The sequence below is a fragment of the Liolophura sinensis genome, chromosome 11 (assembly GCF_032854445.1).
Source record: "Liolophura sinensis isolate JHLJ2023 chromosome 11, CUHK_Ljap_v2, whole genome shotgun sequence".
Lineage (NCBI taxonomy): Eukaryota > Metazoa > Mollusca > Polyplacophora > Chitonida > Chitonidae > Liolophura > Liolophura sinensis.
The window spans coordinates 1,790,060-1,813,722 of record NC_088305.1 but is presented as its reverse complement, the minus strand read 5'-3'; the positions used below and the strand labels follow the sequence as shown (position 1 = coordinate 1,813,722).

The 23,663-nt window shown below is 41.4% G+C and overlaps 1 protein-coding gene across 2 annotated transcripts; it reads right to left on the bottom strand.

Annotated features, from left to right (window-relative positions):
• Nucleotides 1-1,978: 1,978 nt before the first annotated feature.
• On the bottom strand, nucleotides 1,979-23,287 carry LOC135477893 (sodium-dependent glucose transporter 1B-like). Of its 2 annotated transcripts, XM_064758103.1 has the most exons (4): nucleotides 23,026-23,287; nucleotides 8,289-8,574; nucleotides 3,725-4,879; nucleotides 1,979-3,101 (listed from the first exon to the last, which is right to left on the bottom strand). In XM_064758103.1, exons 1-3 carry the CDS (start codon nucleotides 23,164-23,166, stop codon nucleotides 3,756-3,758), a joined length of 1,551 nt encoding a protein of 516 aa, XP_064614173.1. In that variant the 5' UTR covers nucleotides 23,167-23,287; the 3' UTR covers nucleotides 1,979-3,101; nucleotides 3,725-3,755. The 2 variants fall into 2 exon arrangements, with proteins under 2 accessions (XP_064614173.1, XP_064614172.1); XM_064758102.1 differs by having other exon boundaries at nucleotides 1,979-4,879.
• Nucleotides 23,288-23,663: the final 376 nt, after the last annotated feature.

Sequence of the window (23,663 nt, the reverse complement as noted above, 5' to 3'; positions counted from 1 at the left end):
TGTGTATGTCAAATAATCTTGAGTACAGCCCATCCAACAAATCAAATAAACACTGCAAATAACCCGTGAAGTCATTCCCTCACAGATAACATGTTCTCTCTGCTTGGTTTCTACGTCGCAGAACCGAGTAGCTACCCTTGACCCATGATTAGTACGAGTGCACTAGGATCGAGGGTACTACGAATTACTACGAGGTGTCACCCAATCGCTGAGTGTTTGAATAAATTCAAAACACTTGGTACGTGGCAGTACGGCCGAGCTAAGCCCAGCAGTTCCTATACGCGATAACCCGGCAACTATTTCGATAAAATGTGAGAGTGGCTTATAACATATATTACATTATATTTCATCTTTGTGTAACGTCATACTGAAGAATTGTTCACCTATATGTGAAGGACTATGTACGAATTTTGGGTGGAGGAAACCATGTATGATGGTGCTTAGAATTATGGGTGGAGGAATTTATGCATGATGGGGTTAGAATTATGGGTGGAGAAAACTATGCATGATTGGGGTTAGAATTATGGGTGGAGGAAACTATGCATGATTGGGGTTAGAATTATGGGTGGAGGAAACTATGCATGATTGGGGTTAGAATTATTGGTGGAATAAACTATGCATGATTGTTGTTAGAGTTATTGGTGGAGGAAACTATGCATGATTGGGGTTAGAATTATGGGTGGAGGAAACTATGCATGATTGGGGTTAGAATTATGGGTGGAGGAAACTATGCATGATTGGGGTTAGAATTATGGGTGGAGGAAACTATGCATGATTGGGGTTAGAATTATGGGTGGAGGAAACTTTGCATGATTGGGGTTAGAATAATGGGTGGAGAAAACTATGCATGATTGGGGTTAGAATTATTGGTGGAGGAAACTATGCATGATTGGGGTTAGAATTATGGGTGGAGGAAACTATGCATGATGGGGGGGGGGGGGGGATTATGGGTGAAGGAAACTTGCATCAGCACCTGAAGAAGATCACTGAGGCAATATGCTGATATTGATGATCAAGCCAAGCGCATGGATGGATGCTGATATTGATGATCAAGCCAAGCGCATGGATGGATGCTGATATTGATGATCAAGCCAAGCGCATGGATGGATGCTGATATTGAAGTCTGATTGAACTGGAACTAAGAGATGTCCTCTGTTTGAACCTATTACAATGTAGAGCGTACATTGGTCTAGTTTATCGCCCCACGTGTACTGATAACGGGTTAGAAGAGCAGTAACGGATTAGAAGAGCAGAGCATATTATTTTATTTGGTTGGGGGGGGGGGGGGGGGCGTAATGTAACATGTTTTCAGGTCAACAGAAAGAATCTTAAATCTTCGTCAACAAGTCTACTTCCCTAATCCCTGGGTTATCGGTTAACAAGTAAGAGCGTCTGTTTGCCGCAGGCTCAGTCAGGTGTTGTAAAATGTGAACAACGCGACATTTCCTCACGGCTAACAGTAACCTGATCCGAACTAATGTCAGCCGAAACAAAAACCAAGCCCACTTCCCAAAGGTGAGATACATCCGGGCGTCGGGATGTCTGGTCTAGATGAAGAAGAAAATATAGGTCTACGTGTTGTTCATGGATACGCCTTTAGTTTTTGAATATAGAATTAACGCCCTGAAGCGGTGGTGTGCTATTCATCTTATAGTAAGCGGCTACACCGCAAACTTTTGCCACAACATTCATATTTACTAATCTAAACAAACTCTTTATTTTTACCAAGAATAACTCGAATTATTGCCTTTCAGTAAATATCAGAGTCGTACCCTACTATTATATCATTATAGTATTAAAATTATTCATAAATCATAAATTCATACCGATCTGAACACTATGACGTGCACAGGTGAGACTGATATTTTGTGGCTTTGTGCTGTACGAGTTTTGGCCAAAGATATAGAGCCTTTTTAAATGATCTCAGTATAATCATTTTGTTGAAAAGTAAACCACTATAGCAACGAAAGTTGTGTTGCACGGATATGAATTCATCTTGCACGGGAAAGACATCACAGCGTATAAGGACCAATGAGATTGTTGGCGTTCATTTGTATGAATCCTGTGGGCCGGGTGTGTCTATATCCTGTGTGTATCCTGTGGGTCCGGCTGTGTCTATATCCTGTATTTATCCTGTGGGCCCGCTGTGTCTATATCCTGTATGTAACCTGTGGGCTCGCCGTGTCTATATCTTGCGTGTATCCTGTGGGCCCGCTGTGTCTATATCCTGTGTGTATCCTGTGGGCTCGCTGTGCCTATATCCTGTGTGTATCCTGTGGGCCCGCTGTGTCTATATCCTGTATGTATCCCGTAGGCCTGCTATGTCTATATCCTGTATGTAACCTGTGGGCAGGCTGTGTCTATATCATGTATGTATCCTGTGGGCCCGCTGTGTCTGTATCCTGTGTGTAACCTGTGAGCTCGCCGTGTCTATATCCTGTGTGTACCCTGTGGGCCCGCCATGTCTATATTCTCTGTGTAACCTGTGGGCCTTCCGTGTCTATATTCTGTGTGTAACCTGTGGGCACGCCGTGTCTATATCCTGTGTGTAACCTGTGGGCTCACCGTGTCTATATCCTGTGTGTATCCTGTGGGCCTGCTGTGTACATTTCCTGTTTGTAACCCGTCGGGCGACCGTGTCTATATCCTGTGTGTATCCTGTGGGCCCGCCGTGTCTATATCCTGTATGTAACCTGTTGGCCTGCCGTGTCTATATCCTGTATATACCCTGTGGGCCCGTCGTGTCTATATCCTGCTTGTAATCTATGGCCCGCTGTGTCTATATCCTGCGTGTATCCTGTGGGCCTGCCGTGTCTATATCTTGCGTGTATCCTGTGGGCCCGCTGTGTCTATATCCTATGTGTATCCTGTGGGTCCGCCGTGTCTATATCCTGTGAGCATCCTGTGGGCCCGCCATGTCTATATCCTGAATGTATCCTGTGGGCCCGCTGTGTCTATATCCTGTGTGTATCCTGTGGGTCCGCTGGGTCAATATCCTGCGTGTATCCTGTGGGCCCAACGTGTCTGTATCCTGTTTGTAACCTGCGGGCCCGTCGTGTCTATATCCTGCGTGTATCCTGAGGGCGAGCCGTGTCTATATCCTGAGTGTAAGATTAAGAACATAAACATTCAATTAAAAAATTCAAATGACATAGCAGCTATGTTGTGAAGGAGCCAGGCTATGGGATAGATACAAATGAATTGTGGGTAATTAGATGCTTCTAACTAGAGGTTCAGTTGGTAAAAATAAAAGGTTTGAAGATTTTGCTTTCCATGCAGCAACAAAAATTCAAGGTTTACTTAAAAACAGACCGCTATTAAAATAACGGATTGTTAACATTTAACGTACCGTTAAGATAATAGGGTTTTGAACAACTTGGCCTCGGTGAGTGAATCTTCAAAGACTTACCGCTTGATACCAAAACATGTCTTATCATACAAGTATATTTTGTAGCTCAACAAATTGGTGACAGCGTTTTGACATATGAAAGTCGTTCTGCTAAATTATAAGACAAACATGAGGTCTCTTGCACAAAAAATAAATTTGTCTACGTTCTTATGCCGTAAGGCATCGTGTTTGACGAGAAGTGGCGATATGAAAAACTGATTAACAAAGTTATATGACAATGTGCCTATAAAAGTGGAAGAATGATGCCATATCGGCAATATGCAGGTACATATATCCTATCTAGGCGATCAAGTAATGGGCTTATAGGCATCCTACCGTGCATGTGAGGAATGGTATTAACTCTTTGTCACACGCTAGTTTTTGTGGGTATTTCTCCGTCTTTGTCCTCCCCTTGTAAAAATGTATCCTTTTCCGGGCACGGTGTATTGGCGCCCAGCCGCAGTGGGAACTTCAAGGTCAGTAAGTAGAGAAAACTATAACACAGGAAGCAAGTCGATGACAATGTGATAGTCAAATAAACAAACCACATCGGCGTTTGTTCTTTGAACAGATATCCTATTAAAGGAGTTGTTGCCATGGTGCCGAGCGCCAACGCCACCTGCATGCAGCTGGCCATTTTGCCTGTGACTGAGGTGACGTTGACGTCTACCCAAGCGTACATGGAGGCGTAAATCGTGGACATTGCTGTGCCGATAAGAACAATGCACACCCACGTAAACACAGCGGACTGTTCGATTGCTAGAATGAAGAGGCCAAGGCAAACTACCAAAGCCATCATGAAGACGAACAGCATCAATGTTGTTGGCATGACAACGGCGAGCGCGATCCCAATAAAACGACCCCCTGCGAACCCGGCGTAGAAGGCCGAGTTGCCTTGTGCGGCGTGGACTTTGCTCCAGTTCATCTGTTTGACCAGAAAAGCGAGGAGAAAGTTGGCGCAGGTCTTCTCGACGGGTCCATACACAAAGAAGAACAGTCCTACCAGAGCTATCGCCACCGGAAGTAGACGAGGGTGTTTCCGTGCCTTGATCACGGGTTGTTTGACTTCATCAGCAGAAACCTCCTTGTCCTGGCGAGACGTTAGCTTTTCCACTGAGCGACTGATCCAGAGGATCGCGACTGGAATCGACACAACTAACATGCATGTGGCGATGATGGAATAAGCGATGTACACGTTGGTTTCTTCTTTGCCGAAGATTGTCCATGTTTGATTGTCACTGGTGTTCGTGGACAAAGTCAAGACTGATTGTGACGACAAATTTACCATATCAGAAGTGCCCATGTCGTACGGTCTTGACGTGTTGTCTTTGACGTTGTTCAGGTTGTTTGCTGCTTTTCGGCCAGATTCTGACAGAAATGGCGCCGTTATAAGAGGTGAGACGATCCCGCCCAAGGCAAACATGGCCTGGATTGCCTGCATGTACGGGTTCACTTCGTTCTTCCAGAGCTTCACTGTGATCACGAGGGCGCCTGTACAAGAAGAACATAACAGACTGTTGACACGCTTTCTGGCCAGAGCAACAACTGTGCGAAGGGAAACAATCACAAGTCATAAAGATCAACATCTGATATGCGCTTCGGGTCTAGTCGAATGTCCACTATCAGCTTCCAAGAAAACTACGTTTCTCTTCGCTCAAAAATGTGCCTACTATACACGTCTTCGAAACTTTTCTATTGAACTTATATTGCAATTAATTCTATGACGAATTAAAAGACAAGATAGCACCTGACTAAACATATTTCAAACGAAAGCCGACTACTTAAACTTTCTAAAAAGCATCATACTTTATTATTTTAAGGAGACTTCACCAAATAACTTGTAGAAGACAATGGCAATGCTGCCCACTTAGTTGGTGTGAATCGACGAAGCCATCTTGAGAAGTTTATCCAATCAAACACGTTGCAGTCATCGCTAGGCTTAAGCTGTGGTGTAGTCTTTACTCATTCACTCCCTGAAGTGACATAACACAGTTATGTCCGGTTTTCCCACATCATAATACTGCCCACCGTGGTATAAGTGAAATGTTCTTGAGCACGGCGTAGAACACCAATCAAATAAATAAATTACAATTTGGTTGTCTGAAAAGCATTCATCTTTTATCTACTGAAATGTTGTCTCCTATGACAGAGCATTATTGTGGTGTGACGAGCTTTCATTTCCAGATAAGGATTTGGTACATTTTTTAAGATTCAGGTACTAGAGCTAGTAACTGATTTGGTTACCTCAGTCATGCTACATGTCAAAGGGATGAAACACGCGGTCGCCCATAACTGTTACCCTGCAATTAATTAATTAATCCCAGGGGAGATAACCTAGATCTTAGGATAAAATAACACAAAAAGAGGTGTCATTCTCATGACATACTGGCATCCCACAGGCATTTGGAATCGACCGATAGAAGAAAATAAAATACTACAATACGCTGCCCTAGGATAGTATAATAACCTAAAGGTGTCTTACTCGCCATTTTACCGGCCCGGATAGCACAGTTGGTAGAGCGTCCGCTTCGGGACCGGTAGATCCAGGATCAATCCTTGATCGAGTCACACCTTAGACTTTAAAAGAGGAAGTTGTAACTTCCTCGCTTGGCGTTCAGCATGAAAGGGATAGTGCATCGACGGGGCGGCTTACTTGCCTTCGGTAAGTCGTCTCAGTGACTAAAATAAAAGAGCGGTGGAAATCCGTCCTGCAACAAGGAGGCACATTACACGTACATGCACCCTAAGGATTCCTTCGTCCTCATATGACTGAAAAATTGTTGAGTACGACGTTAAACCCCAACCACTCACTCACTCGCCATCTTGAATGTCACGAAAGCGGCATACCCGCCTCTCGTTCATTGGTGTCGTATTCGCCTGGGATAAGCGTTAATCAGTCCTGGACGGACTGGACACTGGTCACACTAGGCCGTCGAGCCTTATTTAACAGCGTTCTCTGACAAAACTCGGCAATACTCGGCTACGTTCGTAGTGGCAATTTACTTGCACGGCTTTTCATTGGCCATAAATATAGACTACAATTTCCTTTCACTTTCTTTTTCACTGAACGTTTGTCAACATGGTGGTTTTAACAGACAGACAGCAGATAGCATATGACATAGGTTTGGCTGGCCACAATGCTGTCATATTAGGCTAAGCTGGTTCTAGGAGGAGTTTTCTAGTTAAAAAAAATAAAAAGGTTTGGAAGACCAAGTCAAGGATGTAACTATCAGTGCCACCAATGGCATCGGAGCCATTGTCGTGTCTGCTGAAATCGAAAAGATTCGTGATTGGATGACTTCAAACACGCTATCGTTAAACATGAACAAAACCAAATGTGTGGTCATCGGTCCAGTGTCACCTTCTCCTAAGGACATTCCCCTGCCTTCTATGCAGGGGTCAGTCATAGATTATGTGTATGAATTTAAATTTTGGGGTATAATGTTTAACAGCAAACCTTCCTGGACATCCCATATCAGTTACATATGCAACATTGGCATAAATAACCATATTAAACACTTTATAAACAAACCAACTCTACTAATACTTTACTTAAACTCCTTAATTTCCCCTTTTCTAAACTATGCTTGTGTTTTGTGTGGTAACACTTATCCCTCTCATCTCAGACCTTTGAGTCTGTTACAAAAACGCGTAGTGTGTTCAAGAACCCTATCTAATCGAGCACACAGTCCCTCTCTTCAGATCTCTGAATATTTTAACGGTAAAATTCTGTATCCTTCAGTTTTCTTTATTAATCACTAATAAATATAATAAACAATCAGATATACACAATTATCCAACCAGAAGACAGTGTCTTAACCTATTTAGACCCATCCACTCTTCCAACCTGTCTCTCTAATCAATTCGAAATATGATCCCCCGGGAATGGTACAGGCTACCGATTTCTCTCAATTCTACTGACTCACTTTCTCTGTCTAAGTCCAAAATAAAGGATTACTTGATGAAACAATTCTGACGTATTTTCAAACATACAAATGTCTTCTAGCCATGCACCACAGCATTTCTTTTGGCACGTTACACTACTTTGTGTTTTTTTTAAATATGTAAAACCTTTTCTCACTTATTATTTACTTATAATTCACCAAAACTGCAACAAATCTACGATGTTTCAAAGGGCTTTATTTTGGTTCTGTTTCGGACTTTCCGTGTGATGGTATACGTGATGTTGAATCAACGGGTCACAGTTCACTGTTTGTGAGTGCCGGTACCTTCTTTATAGGCTTGCATGCGCTTCCTTTCCTTTCACTAACATTATATATTTTTCACATTTCATGAAGATAAACTTTATGCCTACCCAGTGCCTAAAAAAGTGAACCGTTTCGTATCAAGAAACCGGTGAAAACCTTTGTTACGGTGTAGTAAGTGATCACTAGCCTGTTTTTTATTTATTTTTTTTCACAGCAACAAACAACAGAAATAGTCCGGTATGCAGTGGTACTTTTTCAGTGGATAAGCTTGTCACTGAAAGTTCAGGTGACCAATCAAAATTGCAGTTTATGTATATAACGCGTGGAATATTGAAATTTTACATCACTGTTGTTATATCCGACACCAGCAAATTATGGGATAAATGTATTTATTTGATTGGTACTCTACGCTGTACTCAAGAATATTTCACTTACACGACTGCGGTCAGCATTGCGGTGAGAAAATCCACGACAATCCGCAGCATGGTGGTAGACATTCCCACGTACGATCAGAGGCGAAAATAGTTTAAGCTGGACTTGAGCTCATTGCCGAGAGCACGCTGTGCGAGCACGCTAACCACTCTTCCACGGAATAGTAAATCAAACATTGTCTTGATATGGACAGTCTCGAATACCTAAACCAACAATAAACATGTCAATGCAAAAATTTTAAACTTTGTTCAAATATTTACCTATATCGACAGCGCTGGTGACAAGGTTACGCAGGACAAAGGCCACCGACATGAGCACGAGGTGGTGGCACCAGGGTATGACGTACGTCAACAGGCCCGAAGACACGATGAAGATGGCGAACAGTCCACTGTTGTTGTATCTGTCATACAAAAAGCCGAGGAGAAGGGGTCCGAGCATGAAGCCAAGGGCACTGCACGTGAGGAGCAGGGAGCCGCTCTCCATGTCAGAATCCGTGAGGATCAGCAAGTCCAGGAAGGTCACGCCTTCTTGTCCCTTCAGGGCCCCCTACAACAATGACAAAAGACCATATAAAATAAAGAAAATAAATAATTAATAAGAAATTATTGTTTAAGTACATACATGTATACATAAAGTTTTTACCGGTCCTAATAAAATCGGTTTCTCATGTCCATCCCTGCTCTCGCATCCCGAATTGTTATTTATTTATCTATTTGTTGCTTTGTACCTAAGAAACCGGGATATCACGAACAAAACTGGCCTCAAACCTACGCCCTCAATGATCAGGGGTGATCGGATATGGGAGAAAAAGGCATTAAAAGAATAAGCCAGTCAAGGTCCCCTGAAACAAGCTCAGCAGCTGACAGAACCCCCGAAATTGTATTATGCTGTGAGAAATTGCCGTCCTCAGTGTGATTGTGAGGAAATCCAAGATGGCCGACAGCAGCCGCATACGGGATAAATTCCAACCTTTCCTTCGCTGAACTCAAGTCACTGTGTTTATATATGGACTTGACCGGATGAAAACTGTTCAACTGTCAGAGCCCAGGGAAACCGCGCACCGTTAGAAATGTTCATGGCGAGCGATCAAAAAGAAAGCGTTGAATCTGGGTTCTCCCTGTGAACTGAAATGCTAGATTTCATCACATCATCGTTATCCACCATTCCGCTTAACCCGGAGGCTAAGGGCTGTATACTCATCGTGATGAGTTAACCCGCCACACTGCAATCAAAGCGCCACTGTGATATATATTTTATTATCGACAACTTATATACTAGCATGATACACGATTTGAATAATGATTTTACTCAGTCGTCAAGAACATTGTTTGCGTCTTTCCAACATCTATGGGAACTATTGACTGCTTCTCTTGGTATGAATCCGTCCTAATTTCGCACTTTATGTACTTTCTTTGGATGTCAGTGCTTAACGTCGTTTTGTTAACTGATCTCGTGATTATTGACCTAGAACGTCTATAGCCGCTGACGGCTGGTATACGAATGTCTGTTTGGACGCATAGATGGATATCAAAAAATGCAATCAAAGCGCAACTGGGACAAATGGACGTGTTCATTAAGCACAACTTACAAACTAGTACTGGACACGTTTGCTGCGTTTTCTCGTCATCTTACTGTGTATACTTTCTTACTTCCATTATAGTTTGCCGTGAACATTGTTTTGGAAATTGTTTTGGACATTGGAATTGCCATTAATGACATGGAATATACATTGTGGCGTCAACGGCTAATACACTAATGTCTGTTTCGAAGCCAAGATTAACAATTTTCCGCTATTTTCATTCAAGCCAGTATGCTAAGGGGCATGTTCATAATAACAACCCTGGAGATTTAGAACCGCGTCAACTGGCTATATACTTCACCGTATGTGTCTGACAGTTATATATAATACTACATTCATTTAGCATCGTTCTTTTGAATTGATTCCACTTTGCCATTCATTTAATTTTACCTGCATGTTTTCTCCATCATTTATTTATTTATTGATTTAATCATTACCGTTACCCAGTGAGTTATTTTTTTCTCCCACTATTTTTTCCTGTCAGCTTGCTGTTTATCTTTTTGAGCAATATGCCACGATATTCTCCGAGTTGTTCCCTTCCTGGATGTGTAAATGTCATTGACGTTAACATCACTCTACACCGTCCAGGAATATAAATGAATTATATTTGATCGTCTCTTTATTTATTCATAACCTCTACACAGATGACATGTTTTCCATTTAACGCATTATTTACAAAACTGGTTTCCATGGAACACAGAGAGGTAACTTTGCCCATAGCTTAATGAGAAATAAAAATTTATATATATTTAGCTGTGACGAGTAACTTTAAAAGTCATTCTCTCCGTCGGTTGGTCGGCCAGTTTTTTTTTTTACATTCTACTCTCAAAAAGGCAAACCTGTACCATTTCGTACATGAATGCAGCCCGTAACGGAAACAAGATGTGTATCACTGCAACACAGTTTGGAACACAAAGATGTTCTATGTAAGGCACACAATAAAGTAAAAGAAAGCTAAAATATGAAGTAAGGTTCATCATACAGACAACTGAAAACTATGCGTAAAATACTTTCGTTTATTTCTTTTTAGATTTGTTGAAGAGTGTTAAAAGGCTATCAAATATTTGAATTCTATGGAGGGTTTTATGAGCCACACTGACGGTATCTAGGAACTCTGACGTCAAATCATCTTTTTTTCCTGATGTTGATCAGAAGGAAAGAATTTTGGTTAACATTACTTCAATAATCTTTTAGTTATTTGTAAAAAGAGTTATTCCAACACTAAGGGTCGTGATTAGAGTTGGAAAAATCTTTCTGTGAAGTCAGAGTTCCTAAATTCTCATACTGCTGTTCATAAAGTCAGCCTTAGAATTCAAACGTTTGATCACCTTAACTCTCTTTACAAAGTCTAAAAAAGTTAATAAATGAATAATTATGCATAGTTTTAAATGGTCTATTAAGTGATGCCTTCTTCGATTTTTAGAGTTCTTCTCCTGTGAGATTTGTTACAATTAATGTGTGCTTGCGGTACACATCTAGTGTATTTTTGTACACAGCCGCTTATAGGGAGTATATTTAGCTTCAGGCCAATCACCTTCTAAGTGCCAGAGCGCATGACAACATTGAACAAAATAAAATGTGCTTTATAAAGAAATTCTTCAATAGCGCTAATAAGAATTAAATCAGTATTAACATCAGTACATTGTTGTAAATATAGTTCTGCTTTACCCAGAGTGCCAGGGAGTGTCATAGCTGTTACCAGTGAAACATTTACATGAACAGTTGGAATAAACCCCTATCTGAGGTAAACTGACAAGAGAAAAAGACAATTTGCCCACTCGTCGATGCTGATGTGGTCTTTTACATCCCACAGACAAAATAACTACACCTGTAAAATTTTGCTAATTTATATAAATCATCACCGATATGAAAGCATTAAGTTACCTTACAAGTTATGCAGTTTTATACACCTTTATACTTTATGTTAAAACTACTCTGATGATTAGATGACAATAATTATGACTACAGCCTTTCTTTAGTGTTATAAAGACGACTGCAGTACATCAAATGTGCCATTTGCTCTTGCGCAATTTCAGGAGAGCAACGTCTTGTCTTTTATATTGTATTCCTGCCGTACCGTCTAAAAGCAAATGTGTACGAAATTCACAAGATGTATACCGGGTAGCATACCACAGGCAAATACTGTAACAATTTTGTGAAGAAAATATTGTGTGTTGTACATATTTGCTTTTTGAGAGTGAAACTGGGAATTTCCTGGTGATTTAAAGTCCCACTAAATGTTCCCGAGCCTGGTTCTTGGCAATTTTTTCATGTGACGAAAACATGTACATGAAAACACTGTTCTAGGCCACTGATATCTAATAAACTGCAATTAACATCACTTAAAATTTTACTTAATGGGGGAGTATCGAGTTTGAACTCTTTTATCGATGAAGGGAAAAAGTGTCATGTGGTCTGTCAAAAATGTTAGGCAACCATTTTTGATCACATTTACCATGACATGGTTGTCTGAAAAAAGTTCTACAAAAGTAATTTAGAGTAGACCAATGATGGAGAAAATTGAGAGTCTGAATGTTTACATCTCTTCAGGGAAGAGGTGTAATTTGGACCTGTGGAAAAGGGTGAGACAAGTGATCGGTATATTAATGTCAACAAAGGTTACCTAACATGTCACATGACACAGTTGGGCTGTTTTTACCTTTGCCGATAAAAGAGTTCTAACTGGAAACTCCCCTATTCTGGTTAACTCCGGTGCTTGGGGCGATTAAGTTGCTACTTTTACAGAACTTATATGTGCAGCTAGAATAACGTAGATTACAAAGAGGCCCTTGTACTATAACTAGTTGGCGAATGGCCCGGGTTGAAACACAAACACATCGTACTTTGTCGAGACACAGAACATTGAACTATTAGGACATATGAGGCGCGCTCAAAAAATTCATCAACTACTTTTAACAGAAAAGCTGTTATCTGGGTGATGCTAGAATGTATTCTGCTATTGCAACATATTATTCTGTTAAAAATAACACACATATTCTATTAATTCAACATAAAGATTATACTTTCCTCCCACCATAATGCTGACCGCCGCCATATAAGCGAAATATTCTTGAGTAGGGCGTAAAACATCAATCAAATAAATAAATAAATAAATATTCTATTAGACTAACACAATTTTATGTTGAATATGACGGAATATTATGTTATACTAACAGAACACACTCTGCGTCACTCAGACATCAGACTTTCTGTTAAAATTAACAGAATTTATTTTTTTCTGAGTGTACATTTTATTCCCTCTAGATATTTTTATTCAATCTTAGCTCATTAAATTTCATTCACTGTTTATTTCCTTAAGTGTTTTGACTTGTAAGGATTGCGAGACCTTTATATGTTTGCATAATTATGTTTGAAGGGAAAACAGTTGATCTAGTTGGTCTGGTGTGACTAAGAAGTCAAATAGCGCTTTGCTATCAAAGAACTGAAAAGAGTCAGTAGAATGAATAGATAATAGAGGTTTAAAGTCACACAGGCGGTATTTCAGCCATAGCCCTCGGGAACCAGCAAACAGTCCGCATGCGAATAACACCCAAAATCATAGTAAACAAGGCACTTTAAAAATGAGACAAATGAAACAATAATAAAATTCAAAAATTCATAAACTACATTAAACACATGTTTAGTTCTTAGCAGAATACCTTTATTTGCTTTAAATATCTTTTTCAGTGAATTTAACTGCAGCGTAAATACACAGCGAACAGTCAAACGGAGGACAGTCGAGGGGCATAGTCACCATCAAGACGAAATGTTGAGCCACAGGGGAGAATTTTATAGGGTAATCCCCTTGTACGCTAAACTTGCTTAAAGGCCCGAGGTGTTTTTCTTTTCACACACCCCTTTCAGTGCTTAAGCCGGTGTCTAACATTCGCTTAACGCCATTTTCACCGCTAGACAAGTTTGACCTTTGCAACTTGTGGGACGCATATAGGCAGGTTTAGGCTTGGCCTCACCACTGCTGTCCTCGCGCTGAACCATTTAATACCTTCTCAGAATAAAATTGTTCCAGATTTTGGCTAGAATCACGTTACGCATGATTCAAATAAAGAGAATGCATGTGTACAAAGTACATGTGTTATATTGTAAAAATGACGACGAGGAAAAGCTGGGTGTAGATATATCGTGTCTTCTTGTGGCTTGGCGAGTCCATGCCGCCAAAGTGCTGCCGCCACTGAAGTATCATGCCAAAGACACCAAACATGACACTCCACCCAGTCACATTATACTGGAACGGGCCAACTAGTCATATTTCCTTGTTCTATCCTCTCCGTGCTGAGCGCCGAGCGAGGCGGCAACAAGTACCATTTTTAAAGCCTTTGCTATGACGGGATTGATACCAGGTCTCCCCACAGACAGCTTTCCCTAGTATACTGATTTCTTTTCCTGCGGCGAATAGGAGCAGGAATTATATAATATATAATTAATTTGGTTAATTTGGTTTTAAGTGGTACTGATTAGTGTATGAAAGCCTTCAGTTTAATATATTGATTTATTTATTGAATAATTGGATTGTTTATTAAATTTTGTATGAAAAATGAATAATCAGAAGCTGTATGTATATAGGCCCCGCCAAATGGACTGGTTAAAATACAGTGCTGCCTGATTGGAATACCATACTGAAGACACCAGTATCTTGGCAATGGGTTCCCCTGTTCTTGATCTCCACCTTAGCGATCTAGTGCTACACGTACCTGTCTGAAACAATATGCCGAAGACAGGGGACAACCCACCTTACCTTTTCAGGGCTTGGAAAACGCCAAATTACTAATTTCACTCACTCACAACCCACCTTATTCAGTACGGCGACAAGGGATTCTCCAGTTTCAGCACAGATATTGCATAGCAAAGATATTGCAATTAAAAAGAGAAAAAAAATCTCGCACATTAAGAAAATCGCAACCGCGGACATCGTATCAATTTTAACCATGGTATTAATTTTATCAGGAGCGTGTTATTTCTATAACCCGAGACCGCTGCCATACGAGCGTGGGGTACGATTGACGTGGCACCGTGCTTCCGGTTGCTCTAACGTAGCGCATCCAAGACGTCGTAAGAATTCTAGTTTAACAGTTGATTTATAGAATTATCAAGCAGTTCAGACAACATTCAAGGTGACGGGCTCGAATCCAGCCCGTGCTGGTTTAGCTGTGTTTTAAAGTCAGGTGGTTTAATCTCGGCACACGGGTTTCTGCCACCCATTTACGTGACCGCCGTCACGTAAACGAGAAATCTTTACTCCGTCTTTGATCACCAGTGAAATAAATAAATAAATATGCAAAGAAAGTTGGTAAACACTCGAGGGCGTAATACAAATTTCCTAATTACTCTCCTTTTCATAAGGTTTTCATTTGTATGCTTTTCATGGAGGTCTATAGACAAGTATCATATATCCGGAGTCTCATACCTATCTTTTATTTTTTTTGCTTTTTTTTAAAAAATAATCTTTACAAAGAAAAATCGCATTTTGGGGGTAAAAGGATACTAAAAAAAGATCATGTGTTTGAGTAGGTAGCAGAGCGGAACCAAATAGTCGTATGTATATAGGTAAAAGGATACTAAAAAAAGATCATGTGTTTGAGTAGGTAGTAGAGCGGAACCAAATAGTCGAATGAAATATTGTGCACACTTAACAGGTAAATATTTCGCAAATTATATGTCAAAATTCTCCACACAATTCCCTGCATAATAACTTTGCAATAAGCATGGGCACCACGTAAAGACACCTCATACACAAAGCTAAATTTCAGGAGTATGCTTATACCACCCACGACCCGAGGCCCTGGTAAAGCGATATTTATTACAATAAAGGCCCCAAGGTATGACAAATCTCAGATAAACACAAAAAGCTGATAATATCAGCGTCTGGATTTCATTATACGTTAGTCTACTGTACCGCCGACAAATATAGCATCCTTTTCCATTATGGGAGGATTTGGGGAAATCCCTTCTCACGCACACACAATTCCACGTGCGTATTTTTACTAAAAAAAAAAACTTGTCCTCATCAGCAAAATATTTGGGTGTAAAATGATATACTATTATCATGTGGATCAATCCATTTATCTACATTAAATTTAGAGCTTTCTAATTAGCAAATGAAAAAAGGTAATGTCTTTTGTCCGCATTGGGAAACACTATATACTGGAGAGGCGTGATGAAAACAAACCGTTACAACACGATCTGCATGCATGTAGGTCGTGTCACCCCACCCGGGAGAATAGCGTGTGCCATAGTCTATGTCCATTATTAGGCATTAGGCATTGTTGTTTTAGGCATTATTTTGGTTCCCTAAAACAACATATTCGACTTCTTGGTTAGAGTGTCCACCTCGATGTCGGAAAACACTGGGATCAAACCTGGGTCGGGTCGTTCCAAAGACTTTTAAAATAGTATTTGCCGCTTGGCGCTCAGCACTGAGAGTTTAGGGCAAAAAAAAAACCATGACTGGTTGGTCCGGTGTTAACGTAATGCGACTTGTTGGGGTGTCATGTCAGGTGTCTTCGGCACTTTGGCGGCATGGAATCGCCCTGCCACAAGAAGACACAATATAGGTACACACAGCTAATGACTCCTCGTCGTCAAATGACTGAAAACTTACAAAGTCGGCCTACGATGTTAAACCCCAAGCACGCGCACCCACACACGCACACGCACGCACGCACGCACGCACGCACGCACGCACGCACGCACGCACGCACGCACACACACACACACACACATACATACACACATACATACACACATACACAGGCTACACCACTTCCACCACTAGCAAAATTTGATCAGAAATTCTGAACACCAAGGTCACTCCATATGTTGACTGCTAGATAGTCATTTTCGATTTAGTTTGTAAGGGTGTACAATTGTCCCGAAACCATGTTACGAGAAGTTTGTTCCACGTTGTTGTTGTTCTTCAGTGCCCAATCATTAGAACTTTTTTGAAAATAAGAACAAAGAAAGTTACTGACTCGTACATTGTCGACCAGCCTTGCTCATTGCAGTCACGTATGTCTCCGACTCCGTAAGTATACAGAAAAAATATCAGCGTTTGGGACTGCATTTCTCGCTTGTTCGGCGAATACGGTAGCTTATCCAAGACGGACTGACCAATCACATGTCTAGAATTTTCTCTGAATTGTGATGAACAGTGTTAATTCGGTGACCGCTATATCCCCACATATAAACATGTAAAGTTCCTCGGCCTCCATCAAACGCCTTCATGCTAAGTTTCTCAAATTTTACACTGAGTACAACACTCTCGTTGGCAGGTAGGGACAGAGCATTCAGAATCTCTTGCGATCTGCATTGTGATTAACCACATAGACGACGCTGTTATCCCTATGTACATATCTCTCACGTACATGGTATTTAACAACACGGATGGCGCCGGTTGCCGAGCCTAACCGTCTATCTTGTAGACAGCTTTTATACAGACCAGCATGTCATGTGTAACATCATATATGGCGCCTCTTGTAGTATGAGATCCTTACATATTAACGCGAAAGACGTAATCGTGCGTTACTTTTGAATTACAGTCTGTTCGGTTAAGGTCTGTAACGCTCGTAATTTTGGTACTGTTTCTAATACCGCTTAACCTGGGACTAGGGGCTGTAAAGGCAGCCATGCTTATTACATCTGCATGATGCCTTTATGAACAGTTGCCATCAAAGCGACTGAGATACCTTGGTTATTTGACCTGGAACCCATTCATGGACTACGAATTTGAACTCTGATATGGAATTCATGCCTGGAATATCCACTGTCTGAACCCCATCAATGAAAACTGATGACCGCTTCTCTCTTGTGTGTTACCGGCTTTATTTCCTATTTGTATAATTTTTTACATACCTTTGTCTTTGGGAGCTAGTGTTAAACGTTGTTTTGGAAATGGACCTTGCGATTATCGACTAGGAACGCCCTTTATGGACTACGAATGGTATACGAATGTCGGAAATGACGCGTGATTGCCATGGGCCTTACCCGACTTTCTCGCTCTAAAGCCTTACATGAAATTTTCGCTTTAGAGCGGGATTACCCCAGGCCTTACATGAATTCTTCACTCTAAAGCGTGATTCCTCTAAGCCTAACAGGAATTCCTCGCTCTAAAGCCTTACATTAATTTCTCTAAAGGCTTATTCCTCTGGACCCGACATGAATTTCGTGCTCTAAAGCGTGATTCCCCTTGCAGCCTCACACGAATTTCACGAATACAAATGTGGCCGATGTTCACAAGCGATGAAGCGTTGTGACATACAAACATACAGATTGTTAAGGGTGATACGTATTGTTATAGTTGAACTTCACGCATCGAGATCAAGTCAGCATGAAGTCAGCATCATATGACTGAAAAATTGTTAAGTACGACGTTAAACCCCAAGCACTCACTCACTCACTCGCATCGGGATGAAGGGTTAGAGATGGCATGATCTACAAAGAAAGACTGCAGCTACAGACGGCGATATTATCTGGCTGCATGAACGTGTCATGGCTAAATGATGTGTAAACATGTATTATCAACTCAAAATGCCCAACCCAATCTTCAATACATCGAGCGTCTAGTTAGTTTATTTATCACTTCCCCACAACTTCTGTACACGTATTAGCAAAATGGGTGTTAAGTCACAAGGGACAAAAAAACAAAAGGAAAATACAATTTCACCCGTGAGTTATAGCACACTTTGCCTTTGCGTAAATCTGGGTGCAATGCAAATCGCAAAATAAATGTAGGCTACAACTGGTGCATATACCTGCTCCCCCGCAATCAGTTTACATGAAAGCTGTACGATTCAGGTGTACAGGAAGATCTGCAAAATGGATGTATTGCAAATTTGCAACTCCGAGGTAAGATTACATCTTTGGTATAACATTTACGTTTATACTGAGAATGGTACAATCGATGTATTCTGTTTACACTGAGAATGGTACAATCGATGTATTCTGTTTACACTGAGAATTGTACAATCGATGTATTCTGTATTCCTGTTACAAACTTTATATACAACAATTGCAAAATAGGTTAAATAATGGCACAAAATTTATGCTAGAGCGGTTTTTCCTCACAGTATATACTACAGTATCCATTGCCACAGTATTACCGTATCCATTACCACAGTACACAGTATCCATTACCACAGTACACAGTATCCATTACCACAGTACCATCGTATCCATTACCACAGTATCACAGTATTCATTTCCACAGTATCACCGTACCCATTACCACAGTATCACGATCTCCCTTACCATAGTACACAGGAGCCATTACCAGAGTGCAGCGCATTATATGTTTTACGAAGTTCACCAGCATCCATTACCGCAGTAGACAGTATCCATTACACAGTATCACCGTATCCATTACCACAGTACACAGCACTCATTGCAATAGTGCACATTATTCATTACCACAATACACGGTATCCATTCATTACGAAGTTCACAAGTATCCATTACCACAGTATCAGCATATCCATTACTACAGTACACATGGTCCATAACCACACTACACTGATTCATTACTCCAGCACCATAGCATTCATCGCCACAGTACCGCCGTGTTCTTTACCATAGTACACAGTATCCCTTGACACAGTACACAGTATCCAATACCATAATACCACAACATTTAGTACCACAGTATCACCGTATCCATTACTACAGTACACAGATCCACTGTAGATATATCCATTACCACAGTATACAGCCTTCAATGCCGCATCGCACAGCATTCATTACCAAACCGCACACTATCCATTACCACACTACACTGTATCTACACAGCATTCACAGTACACATATCTATTATCCCAGTACCTCAGCATCCATTACCACAATATACTATCCATTACCAATGCACAGTATCCATTACAAGAATACTAACGTATCCTTTACCACAATATACAGCATTCACAATATTTATCACCATGTACCACCGTATCCATTACCACAGTACCACGGTATCCATTACCACGGGGGGGGGAGGGGGGCCTCTGTGGCTCAGTTGGTTATTGCGCTAGCGCAGCATAATGACCCAGGAGTCTCTCACCAATGCGGTCGCCGTGAGTTCAAGTCCAGCTCATGCTGGCTTCCTCTCTGGCCGTACGTGGGAAAGTTTGCCAGCGACCTGCGGATGGCTCTGCCCGGTTTCCACCCACCATAATGCTGGCCGCCGTGGTATAAGTGAAATATTCTTGACTATGGCGTAAAACACCAATCAAATAAATAAATAAATCACCACAGTACAACAGTACCATTACCACAGTGTCACCGTATCCATTACCACAGTACCACCGTATCCATTACCACAGTACCACCGTACCTATTACCACAGTACAACAGCATTTATTACCCCAGTAACACAGCACCCATGATCTACATCACACATAGCGATGTTCTGCTTGGTGTAAACAAGGGAAGAAATAGTAACTAGCGCGAGAAGATGCAAAGATTTGCTCTAAATACTTTTGAGCACACGCCGACAAGATCATTCTTTTTATGCAGGCCGTAACTTGGTTTTTGTATGCACTTAATTGCACAGAAACAGTTTGGCGCAGTTCTTATATCCTGATTCCGTATAAATACTCTTCTCCCTTACATCGACACAAGAAATCTTGACAAATGCCAAGTGCCTTATAGGCTACTCGGTGATATCTCATAAGTTATGCTTGACGTTAAGGTTTTTGCAGAGTGCAGTATAAAGCTTGGCCTACAGATGGACTATATCAGATGTCAGCCTTCTATCTCATTGAAGTTTGACCTACAAATAGACTATATCAGATGTCACCCTTCCATGCCATTGAAGGGTTACCTGGATATCCATAACAGGTACGGGTACCTCGAGTTCACTTCACATACAAATAGCACGTTTCGACCAATGAAGTACCACAGTACATGCAGGAGCCGTTTCGATCAATGAAGTACCACAGTACATGCAGGAGCCGTTTCGACCAATGAAGTACCACAGTACATGCAGGAGCCGTTTCGACCAATGAAGTACCACAGTACATGCAGGAGCCGTTTCGACCAATGAAGTACCACAGTACATGCAGGAGCCGTTTCGATCAATCAGAATATTTGTTCTGTAACGTGTGCAAGCCAGGCTTGCGGGTCACGTGAGACGAGGCAACGTCGATTGTAGTCCTACAGGTTGTAGGTTGAGCAGCCACGAATATGGCCTATGTGAAAATTTTTCAGCCAACAGTCAATGTGCTCGGATTACATCGATTGTAATACACGGTATGGCGAGATGTATTTGCAAGCTGTCAAAGGTTGACCCAGTTAAGGTAAACCTGTAAATGGATCGAACTAGTTGTAATGTAGTGGAAGCAGTTTGCCTATATCAGCTGTCTGTAAAATCAGTAATACTCGCTACCAAAATAGCTTTTAGTCATCGACATGTAACAACAAAAGCTCTACACATATTTAAAATTCAAGCTCTGTAAAACGTTTGAGAGCCAGCCACGCGAGCGGTACACCCGGATTCAGGGGCCAGTCGGATCATGCTTTGGTTTATTTACTTACTGTTGATTGTTGTTATTATTTTATTTCTTTATTTGATCGGTGTTTTACGCAGTACTGAAGACTATTTCACTTATACGAGGTCAGCCAGAATTAATGGTGGGAGGAAACCCGCCGGAGAACGGCGGAAAACCTACGATCATCCGCAGGTTGCTTGCAGACTTTCCCACTTACGGCCGGAGAGGAAGCCAGCATATATTTGATTGTTGTTTGATGCCATTCTCGCGACGAGAATTTTTCACTTAGACGATGACTGTCATGCAGTTTTAAGGGTTGAGCAAACCGGAGTGCCCGGCGTAAACCCCCGAACTTTGGCGAGCTACTGACGAACTGTCCCACAAGTGACGTACACATTTGCACACCATATACTTGTGGAAGACAAGTGGACAAGTTAGATTACGCAAAGTGTCACACGATTGTCATCAACTGCTTATTGTCATCAGGGTCCCACAAGAAGTGAGAGCCACGGATTCCGCAATTTCCCTGTAAGGCCTATATGGCGGGTTTTGAACTGTGTTCTAGCGATTAACATGTCAGATAAACCCCGTTAACCACTAGCTAGATCACGATCCGCTCTCAACGAAAGATAAATATATGTTGGCACATGTCTCAAGGCGAGGCACCGTTGTGATATGACCGATATATAATGTTGAAAACAAACTCATAAACTACCGGTAACAAATAAAAACTACAGGTATTAAATGACTACGCACACGCTTCATTATTTATTTACCACGTTAATCTGTTCTTGAACTTTCAAACATGTTTGTGGCATATTAACAGACTTACAACATAGAGAGTACAACCAGAGCAGCGACGACATTCAGTGTGATATTTACATGTGTACTTGGCAAATGGTCAAACTTAACCGGTGAGATAGGGCCTCGCGTCAATTTACCACAGCTATAGGGCTTCATTCTAAATAGTCATGTAACAGCTAAAATGGCAGCAACATAAATGCCACTTAACGCCATGGCTCGAGCAGAATTAGATAACAAAAAAAATCTAGGGCAATCTTACCCCATGGTCTAGTTATCTTATGTAAAAAAAACAAACAAAAAAAAACACACAAAAAAACAGCCAAACAAATAAACTCCAATAAATAAAATCAGTGCCGAAAAAGCGAGAACTGGATTTGAGCCTGTTACCTCCTTTGTCATACCTGGGCTGACGGGTTGTGGTGGCAACCACGTGTCAGTTGAATGACCCTCAGTTGAACCTTACGTCTATTACTTGTAGACCTGTATACACGGATACAGTAGGATATAGTAGGCCTACCAGTAACAGATTGTAGGATAGACAGTAAAGGCCAATACATATTATCTTCTACCATTGCTCTCCACACGCATCATTTACAAACTTATATTGTCTTAAAGCGATATTATGAACCAATTTAAAGACTGACTGTAGTAAATGCTCGCTCGCAGGCCTGCTAATATTACAACCAGCCAAGACAAAAGGCCTAGATATGTGTGAACTGCACTGGTTGTCTTGGGCTTGTACTCATGACTTAAGGCGTTGCCAACGCAGAGAATGAAAGGCCACAGTTGCAGGGTATAGGGTTCCCTACGTGCAGCCACGCGCGGTTTCCAAGATGGCGCCAGACTAGCTGATAGCCGATAACGTGAGAGCTTTCTTTTCCGAAAAAAAAAACATGCATCAAAAATCAATGTCCTCACAGGACGGCGATATTTTTAGGCGGAGCAGGGGGTTGGCTTAAAAGCAGAACAATATCGAACGCAGTGTCGCAAAGTAGAACCGCTAAGAAATGACACAAAGCAACTGGCAATCTTCTACGCTGTATTCGAGTGGTATACGAAAGCCAGTCCTCGCAGGCCACTGCGGCCTAAACTGATCAAGCGTTTAACAAAAGGAGTTTTACTCACGCCAACAAAATACACGAGCAGGATGAAGAAGGTGTACACAAGCTTGATGGTTTTCTTCCTGCCTATCTCCTCGCTGTCCGTCTCCACGATGACAATAGGTTCGTTATAAGACTCAGACGTAACCTCCAAAGCGTCCACCATCTTCGTCTTCGGTGAGCTGTGTCCGACTGTGAGCTGACTGCCGCTCTCCCGTGCCCTGACTGGATCTAGGCGGTGCTGTGAGCGCTCTTCTCCTTACACGCCTGAAGCCTTACGTAAACCTCATAGGTCTCATGTAGGCCTACATTGTGACGAAAACCTCGGCGCTTGTAAGTTTTTTGACATTTTATGTGTGTGTGTTGTTAAGTGTGACGTGGACAGTTGTCAGTGCAGGGATAAGAAAAAGAAAAAAAAATTAAAATTAAAAAAAAAAGGGTATCCTTCTTCCGTCAACTCGAATTTCTACAACCACTGTTTTGGGAATATTGGAGGCGAAACCTTTAACCATTGTGGGAATTGTTCATAGGCACGTTCTTATGTGATTATCGACATACCAATCGATGGACCAAATACATGTTACTGTGAATTTGCGGTCATTTGCAATCTCAGTGCTCTAGAAAAAATTAGATAAAGAGGTCACGACGTTATCGGATTTATTC

Coding starts and splice junctions, on each gene's coding strand:
- LOC135477893 (XM_064758102.1), bottom strand. CDS start 23,166: ATGGTGGACGCTTTGGAGGTTACGTCTGAGTCTTATAACGAACCTATT. Junction 8,575..23,025: donor TGCTCGTGTATTTTGTTGGC/GTGAGTAAAACT, acceptor TCATTGTTGTAG/GGGGCCCTGAAGGGACAAGA. Junction 4,880..8,288: donor CACCAGCGCTGTCGATATAG/GTAAATATTTGA, acceptor CTTCTTGTACAG/GCGCCCTCGTGATCACAGTG.